General features: G+C 38.6%; 1 protein-coding gene across 4 annotated transcripts in view; it reads left to right on the top strand.

The window, feature by feature from the left end:
* The window catches only part of EML4 (EMAP like 4), a 162,833-nt gene that overhangs the window by 127,168 nt on the left and 15,442 nt on the right, over positions 1 to 20,223 (top strand). For all 4 annotated transcript variants that reach the window (XM_003809130.4, XM_034953022.3, XM_003809131.4 and 1 more), the window contains 5 exons: positions 4,363 to 4,514; positions 6,234 to 6,359; positions 6,445 to 6,576; positions 7,622 to 7,689; positions 19,126 to 19,214. In XM_003809130.4, the coding sequence (XP_003809178.1) occupies positions 4,363 to 4,514; positions 6,234 to 6,359; positions 6,445 to 6,576; positions 7,622 to 7,689; positions 19,126 to 19,214 (567 nt within the window). The remainder of the gene's footprint in view (positions 1 to 4,362; positions 4,515 to 6,233; positions 6,360 to 6,444; positions 6,577 to 7,621; positions 7,690 to 19,125; positions 19,215 to 20,223) is intronic.

Here is a 20,223-nt window from a genome sequence, read left to right as displayed (position 1 = left end):
TAAATCTATCATAATGTCAAAAAATAATAAATTGAACCAACATAAGTTAGGGACTATCTGTACGAAATTAATGTTTTAATTAAATGTATTTCAAATCCATTCACCTGAATGTCTAAGCTTGGCAGTTGAATTAGACATATTAAGAAGTTTAAAACAAGAAGCCTTAAATTGTATTACCATTGACTCCTATCTCAATCATTGGCCATATATTCTTAGCCTCTTTCATTCAGTTTAGGTTCAAAATTTACATACGAGAAGAATGGCAGTGGGTTGAGGGTTCTTAAAAAATAGAGTTACAACAACAATATATTATCAACTACTTTTCCCATTTATTTCTCTTTTCTTTTTTTCTTATTTTTCTTTCCTGGGCACATTTACTTAGTATCAGAAATGCCAGGAACAGCATAGTCTATTAAAACAGTGACTTTTAAATTGTTCACGAATCTCCAACACTGAGCAGAATTTGCGTATAAATATACCCTTTTGTTAGCCTTAATATTTGTGTTCAGGTTGGGGACAGGAAGAAGAGGTTCAGAGGTTTTTATTTTGGTCTTTGAAAAATTTGTGGCTCAACCTCTCTACATATGCACAAACAGGAAACAGGAAATCCAATCTTGTAAATTGCTGGGCACATGAAATGGCCTGTGTTGTACTTTGCCACATGACTAACCCTATTATGGGCAAAGTTGCTAAGAATTTGAGGTTTTCAATTGGCTGGGAAGAATTTGGTGAGCGCAGTGAAATAAATGGAAGTCCAGACCAGAATAAGTGTCCACAGTTTCCATTTTTTAATTCTTGCCCCCAGATTTCAGTAGATCCAATTTACATATTCCCAACTATGACATTTCTGCACCTGTGGCAGTCTTACCAACCAAAATTTGAGTGTACTGTGACATCCTGTCTGATAAAAGGAGATTTTTGGATGGCAGAAGTATAATTTCACAACTAATCCTTTTACTTTTGTAATAGGAGACAAACCAAAACTGTATTTTATGTCTTAAAAGTGCTTTTATATATTTTTTTCTTGTTTCCAAACCATTTCTTCCTTAAACATGAATTAATGTGAATCTTCAAAGTAATTAGTGTTTTCTGTTTCTTAAGTAGATATGAGGTATTTGTTATTTATTTCCTACACATATGAAATAGATTGAAATTGTTCTTATGCAAAATAATTTGTAATCTTTTAAGTGAGTAAGTGGAAGTTGAGAGTATCTACAGAACCATTAAAATGTTCACCATTCTTAAGTCTTGGAAAGGAGCTAAGAAACACTGCCATTTTATGTGTTCTCCAGATAATCAAATGGGCCCAGTCGCTAAGAATACAACATAAATTTCAAAGTCTCCCTAATATTTTATTCTTTAAACAGGCACAGAAAGCCTTCCAAACATCTTTATTTGGCAGGCAGTGTAAACTTGCTTTTTATGGAAGCTTTGTGTCTGTTAGAGATGAGAAGAAAGGGTGAGGTTTGTGATTAAGTTTGGATGGACTTGACCATATGAGTAAGCCTGAAGGCAGAGTAGGTTTTTTTAATTCAAGGATAATTATTTTCCTTGGCAGGGATTTCAAACATTATTTGGCAACTGAAATATCAGAAATACAGGTCCATAAGAAAGACATCTTTGGCTATAAATTTGTTTTACAGGTAAATACTATATAAAGGAAACTTTGATAATTTGTTTAAATTAGAAACACTAAATTTTTTAAGCTAAGTCGATACTAGGTCCACCTCAGGAAATAACTTTCCTGGAGTGAGAAGGACTCACTGACTTGATCACTATATAGAGTATTTTTATTTCTGATGAAGCATTTTTTTCTTCATTTTTTTTTCCAGTTTTCCATCATTCTGGGAGGATTTTAAGTGTTTAACAAGGTTTTTGTCATGTTTAGAAATACGGAAAGCAGACTTAAGCATAGAAAAGCTTTATTTTCTTACATTCTGATAGAGAACTATGAAACTCCCACACCTTTGCTTTTTGTGTTTTCTTACATGATACCTTCAGGCTACTCTTGTTAGTTTGACCATGCACAGGGAAATAAGCCTAGAATTTGCTTTTCTCTATTTTAATTATCCAAATAAAGCCAGTAGTACTCTCAGAAAATTCTCATCTCTCAGGTGTCCTCCCTCTCGTGGTAACATCAGAACAGAGATAGATACTTATCTACCTATGCCAGTGAACACAGTTGTGTTGTTCAATTTTTAAGGTATTTTTAGATGATAAATGTTGATGTAAGTGGAGACGGTTGACCTGAACAGCAAGTTTGTTGGAGTTCTACTTCCAGCTCTGCTGAATTGGGCAAGTTCTCCTCCAAATCAAGCAAGCCCTTTCCTGTCTCCCTGCCATATATACCCATCTGTTAAGTATTTGTACCACTAGCATACTCAAACTGAGACATAATTTTTTTTAGGATACCAAAGCCTTAGAAATTGTAGTCAATTTGTTAAGTATAATAGCAGCTCAAATAGATGAGTAAAAAAGAACAATCTCAGTAACAGCTTCGATATATAATTCACATACCATGAAATCTACCCTGTTGAAGTATGCCTTTAAGTTCAGTGGTTTTTAGTATATTTACAAGGTTGTGCAGCCATCACCACTGTCTGACCTAAGGACATTTTCATCACCCCAAAAAGAAAGCCTGTACCCATTAGTAGTCACTTTCTACTTCTCCCTCCCCTCAGCCCCTAGGTAACCACCAATTTCCTTTAGGTCTCTATAGATTTACTTGTTCATGACATTTCATATAAATGGAGTCATACAATGTGTGGTCTTTTATGACTTGCTTCTTTCACTTAGTTTTTTTTGTTTTGTTTTATTTGTTTGTTTTTTGAGATGGAGTTTCACTCTTGTTGCCCAGGCTGGAGTGCAGTGGTGCGATTTCGGCTCACTGAACCTCCGCCTCCCAGGTTCAAGCGATTCTCCTGCTTCAGCCTCCCAAGTAGCTGGGATTATAGGCATGTGCCATCATGCCCGGCTAATTTTGTGTTTTTAGTAGAGAGGGTTTTGCCATGTTGGCCAGGTTGGTTTCAAACATCTGACCTCAGGTGATCCACCCACCTCGGCCTCCCAAAGTGCTGAGATTACAGGTGTGAGCCACGGCGCCCAGCCTTCACTTAGCATTATGTTTTTAAGATTCATCCATGTGGTGGTAGCATGTGTCAATACCTCATTCCTTTTTATGGCTGAGTAATATCACATTGTATAGACATACTATGTTTTTAAAATCTATTCATCAGTTGAGGAACAGTTTTAGAAAATGAATAGTTGTTAAACCTGAATTTTTTCAAGAGGACTAAGGGCTATTTATTGACTAACTTTGGCCATATTTCAATAAGGTTCTACCTTCCCATTTTGAACCTGGTAGCTAATTCTGTAGGACATCATCTTCCAAAAAGCTTTACTCTTGCTCTGCTAGCCTATCTAGCTAAAGAGCTTCTCTGAGTAAGGCATTTATGAATACCAAAGAAAAAGGTATGAGTACTATCATCTTATTCTCACCCTTAAAAGGGGGCAAAATATAATTTAAAAAATCACATGTGTTTGCCTAAAAGACCTTTTATGTACCCCCTTGGTCTCTCCCTGGGTACTTAACAAAGTGTGCTATGGGTATACAAGAAAACTGGGCTGTTATTTAGCCATCACATTGGTACAGCTGAATCAATTTTTAAAATACTGAAATTATTCTCTGCTAGTAGGTCAAAAGCCATCACTGCAGGTATCCATTGCCTACCTTTGTCCCAATAACTTCCGTAGTGCCCCCATATCTCAGCAAATAAAGGGGAGTACTCCTTGGCACAGCAGAAGGCCTCTGGGTTAACAATGGTTGTAAAACGTTAAACGTTGTGACTGTTACCTCAGAAGGTCAACCAAAGATGTTTTTGCAAAGTTAAAGGAACATCAAGGTGGGAGACTTGAGCCTAGTCACAGCTTTGTTATTAGCTAACTATGTGGTATCCCCTAAGCTGCTCCTGTACCTCTTGTGTCTTGAGCTCTCATATCAGAAGAGTGACACCTACCGTAGCTACCATACAAGATGATTATGAGAGATAGTAAAGTTCTGAAACCTATACTATATCCCCTTTCGTCTGTGGAATTATCACTACTTTTGCTTTGGTTTTTTGTAGGAAAATATTTTGAAATATTTTCAGAGTAAATAAATATTGACATAAATGCAAAAGATTGTATTATACCCTAAACTTTACTACCGCTTTGCACAAAAGACTTGCTGAAAATAGGTTTTTGATTGAGTCATATGAACTTTCTGATTATTAACTCTAGTTCTACTGAAGTTTTCTTCCATATAGACACTAAAATCTGAAGAAAAGTATTATCACTAGTGTTTTTATTTTTCCCTCATATTAGGTGTATATCAAATCAGCAAACAAATCAAAGCTCATGATGGCAGTGTGTTCACACTTTGTCAGATGAGAAATGGGATGTTATTAACTGGAGGAGGGAAAGACAGAAAAATAATTCTGTGGGATCATGATCTGAATCCTGAAAGAGAAATAGAGGTAAGGATGGAAACTGAATATTAAAATATTAAATACTCTAAACTCAGGTATTTTGTCCCACATTAAGATAACTTATACTTTTCTGGCAAACTTATTAAATTCTTATAATTTCATTTCCTTTCCTCAAGAAAGGAGTTTGTTGTTGCCTTTAAGATAACTTTTTTCAAAAAAAAAAAAAGACCATTAAAATAATTTGAAAGAATATTTTTAAAGATTAGGCAGAATAATTTGCCTGTTAAAACCAGAGCAAATGTCACAAAGTTTAATTTTTCTTCTCTTTTTTGGTGATTTCTATTTTGGATTTATGCTTAGTGTTTTTTTTTCTACATGTAGCATTCTTTCCAGAGAAAATCTTCTGGAAAATCCTCTTAAAAAGAGGATCCTGATAGTACTGCTCTTGGATTTTATTTCCAGGAAGATAGATAATAAAGAGTTGCTTAATCACAACCTTCAGTTCATACTGAAAATGCAACTTCCATCACTGTTTTCTTCACAGATAACTCATATCCTTTGTTAATAAAAGCTATACAATCTAGTTCACTCCTTCCTTTCCCATTTCTAATGTAAATATGGATTCCTCTTAGAGTTCAGTTATTTGTATTTTTAGGAGTAATTTTAGATCCCACTTGATAAAGTGGGATTTATAATTCCATTATTTCAGAATCATTCTTTGAGATTATTATTAAATGTATTAACACAGCATTCACTGAGATTGTTCCATGTATTGCATTAAATGAAATTGCTCTCCCAAGGAATCCTATTATTATAATACTTTACAATATATTGTTTTTTAATTTACAGAGAACTTCCACATTACATTTTTTTAATTGACACATTGTAATTGAACATATTTATGGGATACAATCTGATGTTTTGATGCAGATATGCTGTATAGTAATCCAGTCAGGGTAGTTAGTATGTCTGTTGCCTCATGCATTTATCATTTTTTTGTGGTGAGAATATTTTTCTATTTTGATCCTTACAACAATCAAGAGTAGGTAGGGCACGTATTATTATCCTTATATTACAGAAAATGTTTCTTAGGCTAAGTAACTTACCCAAAGTAATGTAACTAATATAACTAATAAGTAACAAAACCCGACCACATTCTTCATGTGATTTCATGTGATCTAATAGAACTTACTTCTTTTTGCCTTTTTTTTTTTTGAGACAGAGTCTTGCTCTGTCGCCCAGGCTGGAATACAGTGGCCCAGTCTTGGCTAACTGCAACCTCTGCCTCCCAGATTCAAGCAATTCTCCTGCCTCAGCCTCCTGAGTAGCTGGGATTATAGGCACCCGCCACCGCACCTGGCTAATTTTTATATTTTTAGTGGAGACAGGGTTTCACCATGTTGGCCAGGCTGGTCTCGAACTCCTGACCTCAGGTGATGCACCCGCATTGGCCTCCAAATGTGCTGGGATTACAGGAGTGAGCCACCGTGCCCAGCCTTTTTTCCCTGTTCTTAACCCTTAACTCCTAAAGTCATATAAAATATACATTTAAAATTAACTGAAGCAAAGAATGTTGATAATTATTATAACTTCTGTATAATAAAATGTAATTGGACAAATAAATTAGTAGTAGTATGAGATTACCATATCCAAATTTGGGCTTTCGTCATAATTACCTCATAATTGCTTACAGCTATAAATGCAGCCTTCGAGTAGTAATTAATGCATATTAGTATGTATATGGTGACTTTACACTTTTTTTTCTAGGTTCCTGATCAGTATGGCACAATCAGAGCTGTAGCAGAAGGAAAGGCAGATCAATTTTTAGTAGGCACATCACGAAACTTTATTTTACGAGGAACATTTAATGATGGCTTCCAAATAGAAGTACAGGTAAGCTGTGTGATATTAACCGTTAACTGAATATTTTTTATGATATTCTTTGGTTCTTATAACAATGAGTGTCTTTCATTTTCAGGGTCATACAGATGAGCTTTGGGGTCTTGCCACACATCCCTTCAAAGATTTGCTCTTGACATGTGCTCAGGACAGGCAGGTTTGCCTGTGGAACTCAATGGAACACAGGCTGGAATGGACCAGGCTGGTAGATGTGAGTGAAGCAGGATGTGATTATTAACCTCCCCACAGAAACTCCTCACACTGGCAGTTGAGAGCAGCGAAGTAAAAAGGACTAAGTGTTGATTCAAACCAAATGTAAACATATGGTTTAGTAATAGAGGCTGGAGATAAGAGGGTAGCGTTTAGTCTTAAAGTGTGAACATGAACCGATTTTAAAGAAGTAAGTTAGGCCGGGCAAGGTGGCTCAGAGCGCCTGTAATCCCAGCACTTTGGGAGGCCGAGGCAGCGGATCACGAGGTCAGGAGATCGAGACCATCCTGGCTAACACGGTGAAACCCTGTCTCTAGTAAAAATACAAAAAATTAGCCAGGCATGGTGGTGGGCGCCTGTAGTCCCAGCTACTCGGGAGGCTGAGGCAGGAGAATGGCATGAACCCGGGAGGCGGAGCTTGCAGTGAGCCGAGATCGTGCCACTGCACTCCAGCTTGGGCAACAGAGTGAGACTCCGTCTCAAAAAATAAAAAATAAAAGAAGTAAGTTAGCAGCGTAAAAGCTCAATTTGTCCATCAGCTTCAGTAGTAAAATCATAAAGATTTCACATATCTACATAGCATTAATTATTATGGAAACATTTGTGCCTCGGGTGGCATTGCAGTTGGATTCAGTAAGTGCTGCTCACTAACAGGCTCTACTGTCTTCTTTCTGGGTGGTCTCTTACTGTATTTTCTCTCTACCCAACCCAGATATCCACCTTCTCTAGCCCAAGAGGTGTATATAAGTTCTTTGTGGATGCTAAAGAACCGTACCAGTATTTGTTGTTATTATCCTTATTATTGTTCCACTCCCTAGCCACAAGCTGGTTGTCCCTTTCCCTCACCACTCTGCCAGCATATCCCCTTCCTGCTCTGAAATTCTTTTTCCTCTCATATCTGTGTGGTATTTCTCATTAGCTACAAAGTTGATTGAAATTTTATGTTTGAATGAAACAGGTTATTTTCAGAAGTTTTTGCTACTGTCCCCATAGATCTAGGGAGACTTTCTCATATACTCCCCAACAGCTGTCTGTCTCTTTTCTAGGAACCAGGACACTGTGCAGATTTTCATCCAAGTGGCACAGTGGTGGCCATAGGAACGCACTCAGGCAGGTAGGGTCTTTAAGTGAACTGAGTAATCTGAAGTGGTGGGATGTTTAAATGCTATTCAGGAATGTTCTCAATCTGATCTGGAGAATTAATCTCTTAAGTGGCACACTAATATGCTTGTTGTTCTTATCCGTTTTGTATATTCATAGAATTCAATTATTTATTGAGCACCTGCCTTTTGCTACATGCTATTGTGTGTATTCAGAATACATCAGAAAACAAAACAAAAATTCCTGTCCTGTGAAGCCTACATTTTAGCGTGTATGGGACAGAATAAAAAATAAGCCCTGACGCAGCCAGGCACAGTAATCCCAGCACTTTGGGAGGCCAAGGTGGGCGGATCACCTGAGGTCAGGAGTTCGAAACCAGCCTGGCCAATGTAGCGAAACCCTGTCTCTACTAAAAATACAAAAATTAGCCAGGCGTAGTGGCACACACCTGTAATCCCAGCTATTCTGGAGGCTGAGGCAGGAGAATCAGTTGAACCTGGGAGGCAGTTGCAGTGAGCCGAGATTGTGCCACTGCGCTCCAGCATGGGCAACAGAGCAAGACTCCATCTCAAAAATAATAATAATAATAATAATAAGGCGAGTTGCAGTAGCCCACGCCAGTAATTCCAGTGCTTTGGGAGGCTGAGGCAGGAAGATTGCTTGAGGCCAGGAGTTTCAGACCAGCCTGGGTGAGACACCATCTCTACAAAAAATAAAAAATAAAAATAATAAACATTATCACGAATTATATTAGAAAATGTTAAGAACCATGTGAGGATAGGGAAAATGATGGGAGATTAAGAGGGAGTGCAGTTGCAAAATGATAGAGTGGTCATTATGGGCTTCATTGAAAAGGAGTTGCAGATTTGACTTTTCCTTTGTGAAATGAGAAGAATCAGAAAATTTCTCTCCTCATCTTTTATGCAGGGGAAGGATTTGAAGCTGATGTAACACCATTGAGCATTTATAAGTTGTTTGTGCTATACCTTTTGCCATCCTGTCTTTTTTAAATGCTACGCAGATATATAATAAAGATATATTTTCTAAAATAATTTAAGACCTGTCTTGCAGACCTTGTACAGTACCTAAGGTTAACATGTTTATGATTTATATATCTTTAATTGACTCAACTTTATTGCCTCTGCTAGTAAGTAGTCCTTCTCACATTTTTTAAGGAGACAAAGAAAAACATGAAGTCAATTTTCCCAAAATTAAACTCATTAAAAAATGTGGAATGCTGATTTTTAATGGGGTGAGACTATTGTGAACATGCTTATGTAAATATTTTTGTTTCTATATAAGACTTAAATACTTTAAACCAACTAATTCATTTAATTCTAACTAAATTTAGTCATTTAGAGGGGTTTTTTTAATAGCGATTTTTCCTTCTGGCTGTTAGATACAAATTAACACCTGAAATGTGAAAACATTCCAATTTCTTCTTACATATAGTGCTGCAGAATCTTTCAGAATAATGGAAAAATAGGTCTTTAAAGATAATTGAATTATGAATGTGAAACTAGAGATGCTATTGAGTGAAATCATTGAATTTTAGAATTAGGCTGCTTGAGAGAGCAGTTGGTGATACTTTGCAAATATAGAAGGCTAGCTCAGATCTTCCCCAAAACACGTTAGTAATAGATCATGATGAGGTTTAAAAGCACTTAGACTTGGACATTTGTCCATTTGGACCGAGTTTGGTCCATTCTCTTTGAGAAAGACACATGACAGGTAACTGTAGGATTTGGAGGAAATTATTTTCTTCAACCAAAAAAAATGGTTAAGCACATAGGAAACCATCTGAGGTGTAGTGCTGATCTAGTTTTCAGAAAACCACAAAGGAATTCACTTCAGATCTTTATTTTTGGCAGCTAAACAGATATCACAAATGCTAAAGTCCTTGAAATAATAAAAGTAAGAGATATCATTTATTCAGTGTCTGATGACCTTGTGCTAAATCCTTTTTTTTTTTTTTTTTTTTTTTCTTGAGATAGATTCTCGCTCTGTCACCCAAGCTGGAGTGCAATGGCATGATCTCGGCTCACAGCAAGTTCCGCCTCCTGGGTTCACGCCATTCTCCTGCCTCAGCCTCCAGAGTAGCTGGGACTACAGGCACCCTGCCACCACGCCTGGCTAATTTTTTTTTTTTGTATTTTTAGTAGAGACAGAGTTTCACCGTGTTAGCCAGGATGGTCTCAATCTGACCTCGTGATCCTCCCGCCTTGGCCTCCCAAAGTGCTGGGATTACAGGTGTGAGCTACCGCACCTGGCCGCTAAATTCTTTTTATATGTTACTCTTCACAAGAATGTAACATAGTGTTTATTAATATCGTGATTGCACAGACAGGAAACCAAGACCCATAGAGTTCTATTACCTGTGATTGAGCTCAGGTTCTGCATGGTTCCAAAGCTTGTCCTTTCCTCTAATCCAACAGTACTCTTTGAGATATTTACAGCATTACTTAGAAATACTGTTAGGAAGGTTTATCTTTGACAATTAAATCACTGATTGACATTGTTAAAGCATACTATGTATACAAGGGAGTTAAACACTAAATGGGCGATTGTAAGGCTAGCGGGGTTTGAATCATGAAGATAAACTGCTTTGGTTGAAGAAAACACTGTGTGTTTACAAATATACATACACAGCCCCAATTTGTCGGGAAAATTGTTCTGAAAAACTCACTGAAATTACTTTCCAACATTTACATAGCTGTGAAGTCATCATTGACAAGCTTAAAATGGAAAGTCACTCAGTTTTAGTGACTTAAACTAAAGGTAAGCCAATTGGTTTCTCTTGGAGTTGTAAGTAGAAAACACTTTATGAGAGTGATGTGATAACTAAATTGAAAGTGCTGGCAGTCCATTTGGGGATTGATTAGAATCTAGGGGAGATGTAGTTGTCAGTGTTCATTCTGTATGTAACTCCTGTCTTTGGTTTCAGATCTGGTTAGGTTCTGTTGATTCTTGGGGAACTTTCTCATTTGTTTTTATTTTTGCCTTGGATCTATGAATACCCGAATGTATTGTCTAAAATGGAAAAATCTTAATGTAGCCATTCTATTATTATCACTGACCCTAAGCCTGAAAAAAGTCACACCTAGGGTTAAGAAATTTTTATTTTATTTTATTTATTTACTTATTTAGAGACAGTTTCCCTCTTTTGCCCAGGCTGGAGTGCAATGGCGTGATCCCAGTTCACTGTAACCTCTGCCTCCCAGGCTCAAGCGATTCTTTAGCCTCAAGCCTCCTGAGTAGCTGGGATTACAGGCGCCCACCACCATACCCAGCTAATTTTTGTATTTCTAGTAGAGACAGGGTTTCGCCATGTTGGCCAGGCTGGTCTGGAACCCCTGGCCTCAAGTGATCACCTTGCCTGGGTCTCCCAAAGTACTGGGATTACAGGCGTGAGCCACCACACCCAGCCAAGGACATTTTTCTAGTAGAATGCAACACATGTCCAAGTTGTGCATGATCCAAAAAAAGTGACTAGTAAAAAAAAGTAATGATGTCTTCATGTCCAGATCTAGATATCTTCTACTTCATGTAACTAAAGAGTAAGCACAGTGTGAATAAAGCATCAAATAAGTACAATTATCATTTTAAAATAATGTCTTATTAATGTAATTTTAAGAGAAAAAAATTAAACGTATACCTTAAGTGGACATAGTACTTCCTTAACACGTTAACGCTGCTGGGCACGGTGGCTCATGCCTGTAATCCCAGCACTTTGGGAGGAGGCCAAGGCAGGTGGATTGCTTGAGCCCAGGAGTTTGAAACCAGCCTGGGCAACATGGCAAAACCCTGTCTTTACAAGAAAAATTTTAAAATTAGCCAGGCGTGGTGGTGTGTGCACCTGTAGTCCCTGCTACTCGGGAGGCTGAGGCAGGAGGATTGCTTTATCCCAGGAGGCAGAGGTTGCAATGAACTGAGATCACGCCATTGCACACCAGCCTGGGCACTGTCTCAAAACAAAAAACAAAAGTTAATGCTCACATAGAAAGGATTCTTTTTAACAACTTTGTTGAGATATAATTCACATAACCCCCCAAAAAAAGAAATAAAAAATAATTCACATACTATAAAATTCACTGATTTAAGATATATAATTCAGTAAGTTCACAGGGTTATGCAGCTATCCTCACAGTCTAATTTCAGAACAATTTTTAACCCAGAAAGGAATCCTGTACCCATTAATAGTCATTCCCCATGACCCCACCCACCTCCCCCTTACTCTAGGCAACTGACCCACTTTCTGTTTTTATAGGTTGTCTGTTCTGGGCATTTTCTATAAATGGAATGAATCATATAACGTGAAGTTTTGTGATGAGCTTCTTTCACTTAATGTTTTCAAGGTTTATCCACGTTAAGTACTTCATATATAGCATGTATTATGGCCAAATAACATTCCATTGTATGGATATACCACCTTCATCAACTGATGGACGTAGGGGTTATTTCCACTTTTCGGCTACTATGAATAATGCTGCTACATACATTCATACATGAGCTTTAGAGTGGATATATGTTTTCAGCTCTCTGGGATATAAAAGAGTAGAATTGTTGGGTTAAAACTCCATGTTTAACATTTTAAGACCAGGCACAATGGCTCACACCTGTAATCCCCACACTTTGGGAGGCTGAAGCAGGAGGATCACTTGAGCCTAGGAGTTCGAGACCAGCCTGGGCAATATAGCAAGACCTTGCCTCTACAAAAAATAAAAAAAAAAAATAGCCAGGTATGGTGGCACATGCCTGTGGTCCCAGCTACTCAGGAGCCTGAGGTGGGAGGATAATTTGAATCTGGAATGTCAAGGCTATCATAGTGAGCTATGATGGCACCACTGCACTCCAGCCTGGATGACAGAGCGAGACCCTTTCTCAAAACCAAAACAACCACCACAAAAAAAAAAAATTTTTTTTTTTTTTTTTTAGGAACTACCAAACTTTTTCACAGCAGCTATATTGTCTTATGATTCTACCAGCAATGTATGAGGGTTTCAGTTTCTCCACATCCTTGCCAGTACATATTATCTGTGTTTTGAGTATAGCCATCCTAGTGGGTGTGAAGTAGTTTTTCATTATGCTTTTGATTTGCATTTCTCTGATTGCTAATGATGTTGAGCATTTCTTCAAGTACTTATTGGCCACTTGTATATCCTCTTTAGAGAAATGTATGTTGAAATCCTGTGCCCATCTTTGAATTGGGTTGTCTGTTCTTGTAAGAGTTTTTTATATATTCTGGATACAGTTCCTTACAGATCTTTTTCAAATATTTTCCTCATTCTGAGGGTGGTCTTTTCACTTTCTTGATGTTGTTAATAGCACCAGAGTTTTAAGTTTTGATGTAGTTTAGTTTATCTGTTCTTTCTCTTGTTTCTTAGGCATAAATATTTACTTCTATGTTTTCTTCTAAGAGTTTTATAGTTTTAGCTCTTTCCTTTAGGTCTCCAATTCGTCTTGAGTTAATCTTCATATATAGTATGGCCCAGTAGGTGTCCAACTTCATTCTTTTGTATGTGGATATTCAGTTACAGCACCATTTGTTGAAAAGACTTCTCTTTCTCCATTGAATAGTATTGGCACCATTTTTGAAAACAAATTGACCAAAGATGTATGAGATTTTCATGAGATTTTCTCTGGACTTTGAATTCTGTTCCATAAATATGTATATATATCTGTGCTTATGCCAGTTACCATAGTTGTAATCATTATGGGATTCTGTAAGGCCTAATGGATCTTTCTTCCTTTCTCCCCTTCCCCTTTCCCTTCCCATTCCCCTTTCCCTTCCCCTTTCGCTTTCCCTTCCCCTTCTCCTTCCCCTTCCCCTTCCCTTTTCCCTTTTGCAGAGTCTTGCTCTGTCTCCCAGGCTGGAGTGCAGTGACATAATCTCAGCTCACTTGCAGCCTCTGCCTCCTGGGTTCAAGTGATTCTCATGCCTCAGCCTCCCAGGTAGCTGGGACTACAAGCGTGCACCACCATGCCTGGCTAATTTTTGTATTTTCAGTAGAGACAGGGTTTCACCATGTTGGTCAAGCTGGTCTTGAACTCCTGACCTCAAGTGATCTGCTTGTCTCAGCCTCCCAAAGTGCTGGAATTACAGGCATGAGCCACCACTCCCAGCCAGAAGCTTGGTTCTAATGTATATACTCTAGACTAGAATAAGAATACAGTGAAATAGTAAAAACTTAAATATTTATTTGGCCATCATGGTGGCTCAGGCCCAAGGCCCAGGCCGGAAGATCTCTTGAAGCCAGGAGTGAAATTTAAAAAACATTTTTTTTTTAATTTGTAGAAAATCCCCTTGGCTAGAGGATTTGTTGTTAGAGATAGAGCCTCTGAGCCCAAAAGTCTTTTCTGAAGGTAAAACATAGTCCTTGGCAATGAAAAGGGGTGAGAACTCCAAAATTATATATGGAAGTTGTATATCTTTAATAACAAACATTGAATTACTACTAAAAATGATTTGCCAAAAGTAGAAGAATTAGTGTCTAATAATGTATTAATAATTAAAGAAATAGAAAACTTAGGCACGGTTTTGGTGGGGGTTTTTCGGTTTCTTTTTTGATAGTCACTATCTCTAACCAGTAAATGACTTAAGAGTTTTAGGTTTCTACACATTTTACCGAAACACAGACACTCTAGGGTTTCATTACATTCTCAGGGAGTGTCCAAAGAGATAAAATTACATAGTTTTCCTAGGAAGATTAAACTGACTTTGAAACAGTCTTAAAACAGCATTAGTTGGGGCTTCTCCAAAATAAAAATTGGGCTGGTGCGGTGCTCACACCTGTAATCCCAGCACTTTGGGAGGCCAAGGTGGGAGGATTGCTTTAGCCTCGGCGTTTGAGACCAGCAACATGGCAAAACCCCTCCTCTACAAAAAATTAGCCAGGCGTGGTAGCACATACTTTTGATCCCAGCTACTCGGGAGGCTAAGGTGGGAGGATCACCTTAGAGCCTGGGAGGTTGAGGCTGCAGTAAACTGCACTCCAGCCTGGGCAACAGAGCGAGACCCTGTCTCAAAAAAAAAATGGTAATAATTTTTAAATGCATGAGAGTGTCATAAAGTTTCTATAAACTCATTAAAAACTCACCTGATACAGAGCAGTTCTGTATCTTGTCATTTTGGTGTGTCAGTTCAGTCTGAATTGGGATATTATTTTGTTCCCTTTCTCTAAAAAGGCACTTGGCATCAGCTTTGGCATTTCTAGGCCCAGAAGAATTTCAGAGGGATACTCATAAAAATTGGTTAATGAGTTACATTCTCAGAAGAAACATAACCTATGGGTACTGTCCAGTTGCAATAAAGTGTATGTCTTATGTGCTTTTTTTATTTTATATTTTACTTTCAATGTTATTTTAAAATAAAACAGAGATGAGGTCTCGCTACATTGACCAGTCTGGTTTTGAATTCCTGTGTTCAAGCAATCCTCCTGCCTCGGCCTCCCAAAGTGCTAGGATTGCAGGCATGAGGCACCATGCCCGGCCTTCCTATGCAGTTTTTGAAATGAAAATAATTGGTAAACATGAAGCATGTGGCTTCAAAGTGCCAGTTTTCCTGCTTATTAGCATTTAAACTCAAGTATTCACATATGAAAGATATTTATCTTACCTGAGTAGATAAGAAAATTCGGTTAGCTTCCTGGAAGCTTCAGCTCATAGCTCACAAAATTACTAAAATTTATGAATGTGTTTAGTTAGAGATTTCACTGATAGGTTATAAATCAAAAATAAAATTCTAAGCCCCCCCCACCATCGTCCCTGCCAGGGCATTCCAAAATTAACCTGAAAAACTGGTTCAGGCCATAACAGGAAGGGAAGGTCATGCCTTGTTATAACCTCTTAGAATTCAGGAAAAGCCAACCAACATTTAATATTAATACAGACCTTAAGTCTGATAAGAAACATTTACAGTCTATTCTCTCTGAGGCCTACCTAAAGACTTCATCTGCACAATAAAACTTTGGTCTCCACAACCCCATATCATAACCCACACAATTCCTTTCTACTGATAATAACCAATTGCCAATCAGAATTTTTTTTTTTTTTAGATGGAGTCTTGCTCTGTCGCCCAGGCTGGAGTGCAGTGGCGCAATCTCGGCTCACTGCAACCTCCACCTCCCGGGTTTAAATGATTCTTCTGCCTCAGCCTCCCAAGTAGCTGGGACTACAGGCGCGTGCCACCATGCCTGGCTAATTTTTTGTATTTTTACTAGAGATGGGGTTTCACCTTGTTAGCCAGGGTGGGCTCGATCTCCTGACCTCGTGATCCACTCACCTCGGCCTCTGAAAGTGCTGGGATTACAGGCATGAGCCATTGCACCCGGCCTCCCTGTCAGAAAACTTTTAAATCTGCCTATAACCTGGAAGCCCCCACCTACCTTCAAGTTGTCCTGCCTTTCCCTACTGAACCAATGTATATCTTTTTTTTTTTTTTTTTTTTGAGATGGAGTCTCACTCTGTCACCCAGGCTGGAGTGCAGTGGTGCCATCTCAGCTTGCGGCAAGCTCCACCGCCTGGGTTCACGCCATTCTCCTGCCTCAGCCTTCCAAGTAGCTGGGACTACGGGCGCCTGCTACCATGCCTGGCTAATTTTTTATATTCTTAGTAGAGATGGGGTTTCACCGGGTTAGCCAGGATGCCAGGATGGTCTCGATCTCCTGACCTCATGATCCGCCTGCCTCGGCCTCCCAAAGTGCTGGGATTACAGGCATGAGCCACCACGCCTGGCTGAACCGATGTATATCTTAACATGTATTTGATTGATGTCTCATATCACCCTTAAATGTATAAAACTAGGCTGTGCCTCGACCACCTTGGCCACATGTTCTCTGAGGGCTCTCTCACCATGGGCCATGGTCACTCATATTTGGCTCAGAATAAATCTCTTCAAATATTTTACAGAGTTTGACTCTTTGTAGACAAGGTAAAAAATTGGTATCTTTGAGTCTTCAGTTCTACCTTGAATGCACTAAGCCACGTTAAACCATACCACTAAGCTTTAAAAAAAAAATCCTTCAAGCCGTTTTCTCTCTTCTAAGTATTTCTTTTAATTTAAGAGGGAAATGGTCCCTTTCCCAGATATTAGTTATAGTGCTTTAAAATGAAAAGAAACTTATTGGCCGGATGCAGTGGCTCATGCCTGTAATCCCAGCACGTTGGGAGGACAAGGCGAGGGGATCACCTGAGGTCAGGAGTTCAAGACCAGCCTGGTCAACATGGCGAAACCCTATCTCTACTAAAAATACAGAAAATTATCTGGGCGTGGTGGCACATGCCTGTAGTCCCAGCTACTTGGGAGGCTGAGACACGAGAATCGCTTGAACCCGGAGGCGGAGGTTGCAGTGAGCCGAGATAGTGCCACACCACTCCATCCACTCCAGTCTGGGTGACAGAGTGAGACTCCGTCTCAAAAAAAAAAAAAAAAAAAAAAAAAAGCCTACCATCACGATTCTTTTTATTGGCTTACATTAGTGGTGGAATTTTTTCCATCTGAATAATTAAAAATGAAACTTGACTCAGATGGTAGGAGCAGGTAAAAAATAAAGATTAAAAATAAAAACTTGGCGGGCATGGTGGCTCATGCCTATAATCCCAGCACTTTGGGAGCCTGAGGCGGGCAGATCACCTGAGGTCAGGAGTTCGAGACCAGCCTGGCCAACATGGTAAAACCCCGTCTCTACTAAAAATACAAAAATTAGCTGGGCGTGGTGGCGCCCACCTGTAATCCCAGCTACTCGAGAGACTGAGGCATGAGAATCGCTTGAACCCAGGAGGCGGAGGTTGCAGTGAGTCAAGATCGTGCCACTGCACTCCAGCCTGGGGGATGAAAGCAAGCTTCTGTCTAAAAAAAAAAATTGCTGCTTTTTTTGCCCTGTTCAGTTCATGAATGAATTTTTAGTAACTTGTAAGCTATGGGCTGAAACTTTTAGGCAGCTAACCTAATTCTGTCATCTACTCAGGTAAGAGAAACAGAATTTATATGTGAATACTTGAGTTTAAAGGCCAGTAAGTAGTGATTTTGTTTTTCTAGTCTTGTCCTGTTTTTTCCATCCCATCCATTTTCTTCCTGCACACTGCACTACTATTAAATACTTCTTGCTAAAATTTGGTTTTTGTCATGTTCAAGACTTACTTTTAATGTATTTGTTCACTTATTCATTCTGCAGATATTTAGTGCCTACTCTGATCTGGGCAGTGCTCAACTCTGAATTCTTCCAACCGGCTGTGCATGCTGCCATCCTCTCTCTTATGCAGCCTTAAGTTTGTCTGTCCATGGTTCCCATCTTTGCTTTATATCCCTGGTCTTACCACGCTCTTCTGAAGTACCCATCCTTTCCTTCAGATACTTTTAGGAAAAAGGTCTGATAATAGTGATTTATAATGTAGTTGGATTTAAGTCGTTGTTTTACCTCTCAAGAGGCATTTACATTTTGACTTTTCCTATAAATGTGAATGAAAAGATACCTCTTTCAAAAAATTTAGAGCTTCCCTGTGCAAGTGTTGGAGGTCTTAGGGAGGAGAGTTCTCCCTGCTGGTTCTTTTGAATCACACCAAATGAATGGCTTGCTACTGTTCCCTCCCACCTTCATATTGTCCGTGGTTTTTCCCACCTCCTTAGCTATACAGCTGCTGTTCCTCCTGCCTAAAATGTCTGAACATTCCCTCAGTGTTCAGCTCAGCCCACATCTTACATCTTCCCTAAGGATGTTTTTCTGCTGCTATCATTCATTTTCCTCCTATGAGTTCCTCTGTTATATTGCATCACCATCACTGAGGTTGGCATTTCTTCATTCTTTGTTTCAATTGACTCATTTCCTTTCTCCCAACCTAGTGTCTTCTTCAAGAACACTGATCCTGTATTTCTGTTTTCTATTTAAACAGCGCCTAGCAAAGAGACAGGAATGGCAGTCAATGAATACCCAAATAGACATGAGAATATGTCTAGGCCCATGTATATTTATGTATATTTTATCTAGCAGCATTTTGCTAAATGAATTTATCCTTCATTAGAAGAAGAAAACATATCATACTTAAGGACCATTATTAAAAATTCTTAAAATTAAAAAAATAGACCTGTCTGGGCACAGTGGCACATGCCCGTAATCTCATTACTTTGGGAGGCTGAGGTGGGAGGACCGCTTGAGGCCAGGAGTTTAAGGCCAGCCCAGATAACATAGTAAGACCCCATCTCTAAAAACAAAAAAGAAATTAAAAATTAGCCAGGCACGGTGGTATGCACCTGTAGTCCCAGCAACTCAGGAGGCTGAGGTGTGGGAGGATGGTGTGAGCCCAGAAGTTCAAGGCTGTGGTGAGCTAGGTCACTCCATGCACACCAGCGTTATGACAAAGCAAGACTCCATCTCAAAAAAAAAGAAAAAGAACAACTTTTTTTTTCTATAAATGCTAATATCTGAAGAAAATTTTGATTTTTACTTCTTAACAGGTGGTTTGTTCTGGATGCAGAAACCAGAGATCTAGTTTCTATCCACACAGACGGGAATGAACAGCTCTCTGTGATGCGCTACTCAATAGGTAGGCAAATTTACTCCCACCTCCCAAGCATGGCATTCGCAGCACTTCACTGCAATTGCATAGTTTTACTTCTGATAAGGCTGACTACTTTTTTCTCTCTTTAGAGTTGTTAAGTATTAAATCTGTTTCCCCCAACATCAAATTAAATTCTGCTGCCAGAAACTGCAAAAGATCTGCTAAAGTTTAAACAACATTCTGAATCATCAAATTTAAAATGGACAGCTGCATTTGCAATTGAAAGCAGAATAAAGTGCAGTCAGATCCCCTTTTTCCGGAACTACACATACTTAGAATTTTGAATAGGTATTAGGCTAAATGTCACATCTGGTTAGCAAGCTTTTCTTTATTTATAAGAGAATGTAAAAGAAATTACCGCGAAATTCAAAATACGCAAATTGTATAGGCCCTTCAAGTCCTTTAGAATCTAGTGCATTGTTTCGGTTACATAGTAATGATTGGTTTGTTAATTAAATACTTAGCAATTCTCTATAAGAATTTGATATATTCCTTTAGCCTGCTTGAGAATAATTATTTGTACTTTATTCACAATATTAAGTTTCTGTGATAATACTCCAGTTACCTTTTCTTGTTATTAATGTAGCTTTGATTCACACCACTCTTCCCTGGAGTTAGTCTGACATTGTCTTTATTTGAAAATATATGCCAATAGTTGTTGCATTAGCACGGGATCCAGAGAATCTTTTTGATTGCTTCTCAGTTGTTTCAAAGGAAGCACAGAGAGTAGTATTCTTTAAATTGAACAAGGAAGGAAAAGTATGTACTTTAAGCTATAAGCCTTTTGAGTCCTCATGAAGCACAAAAATTTTAACATTTTTCTGGGGTTTGTTTTGTTTTATTGTTTTTTAGTGTTGTAGTAGCAAATAACCACTGCAAATATAGCTGTCGAATTCCAGAGATGACGTGGACTTTATTGACCATTTGTTACATGCTTAGCACTGTGGTGGGTACAGGGAAGGACACCACAAAAGAAAGGAATATGGTCTCTTCC

This window comes from Pan paniscus, chromosome 12, assembly GCF_029289425.2.
Source record: "Pan paniscus chromosome 12, NHGRI_mPanPan1-v2.0_pri, whole genome shotgun sequence".
In the NCBI taxonomy this organism is placed as follows: Eukaryota; Metazoa; Chordata; class Mammalia; order Primates; family Hominidae; genus Pan; species Pan paniscus.
Note: the sequence above shows the minus strand (reverse complement) of the source record. Positions and strands in the feature narration are given on the sequence as shown.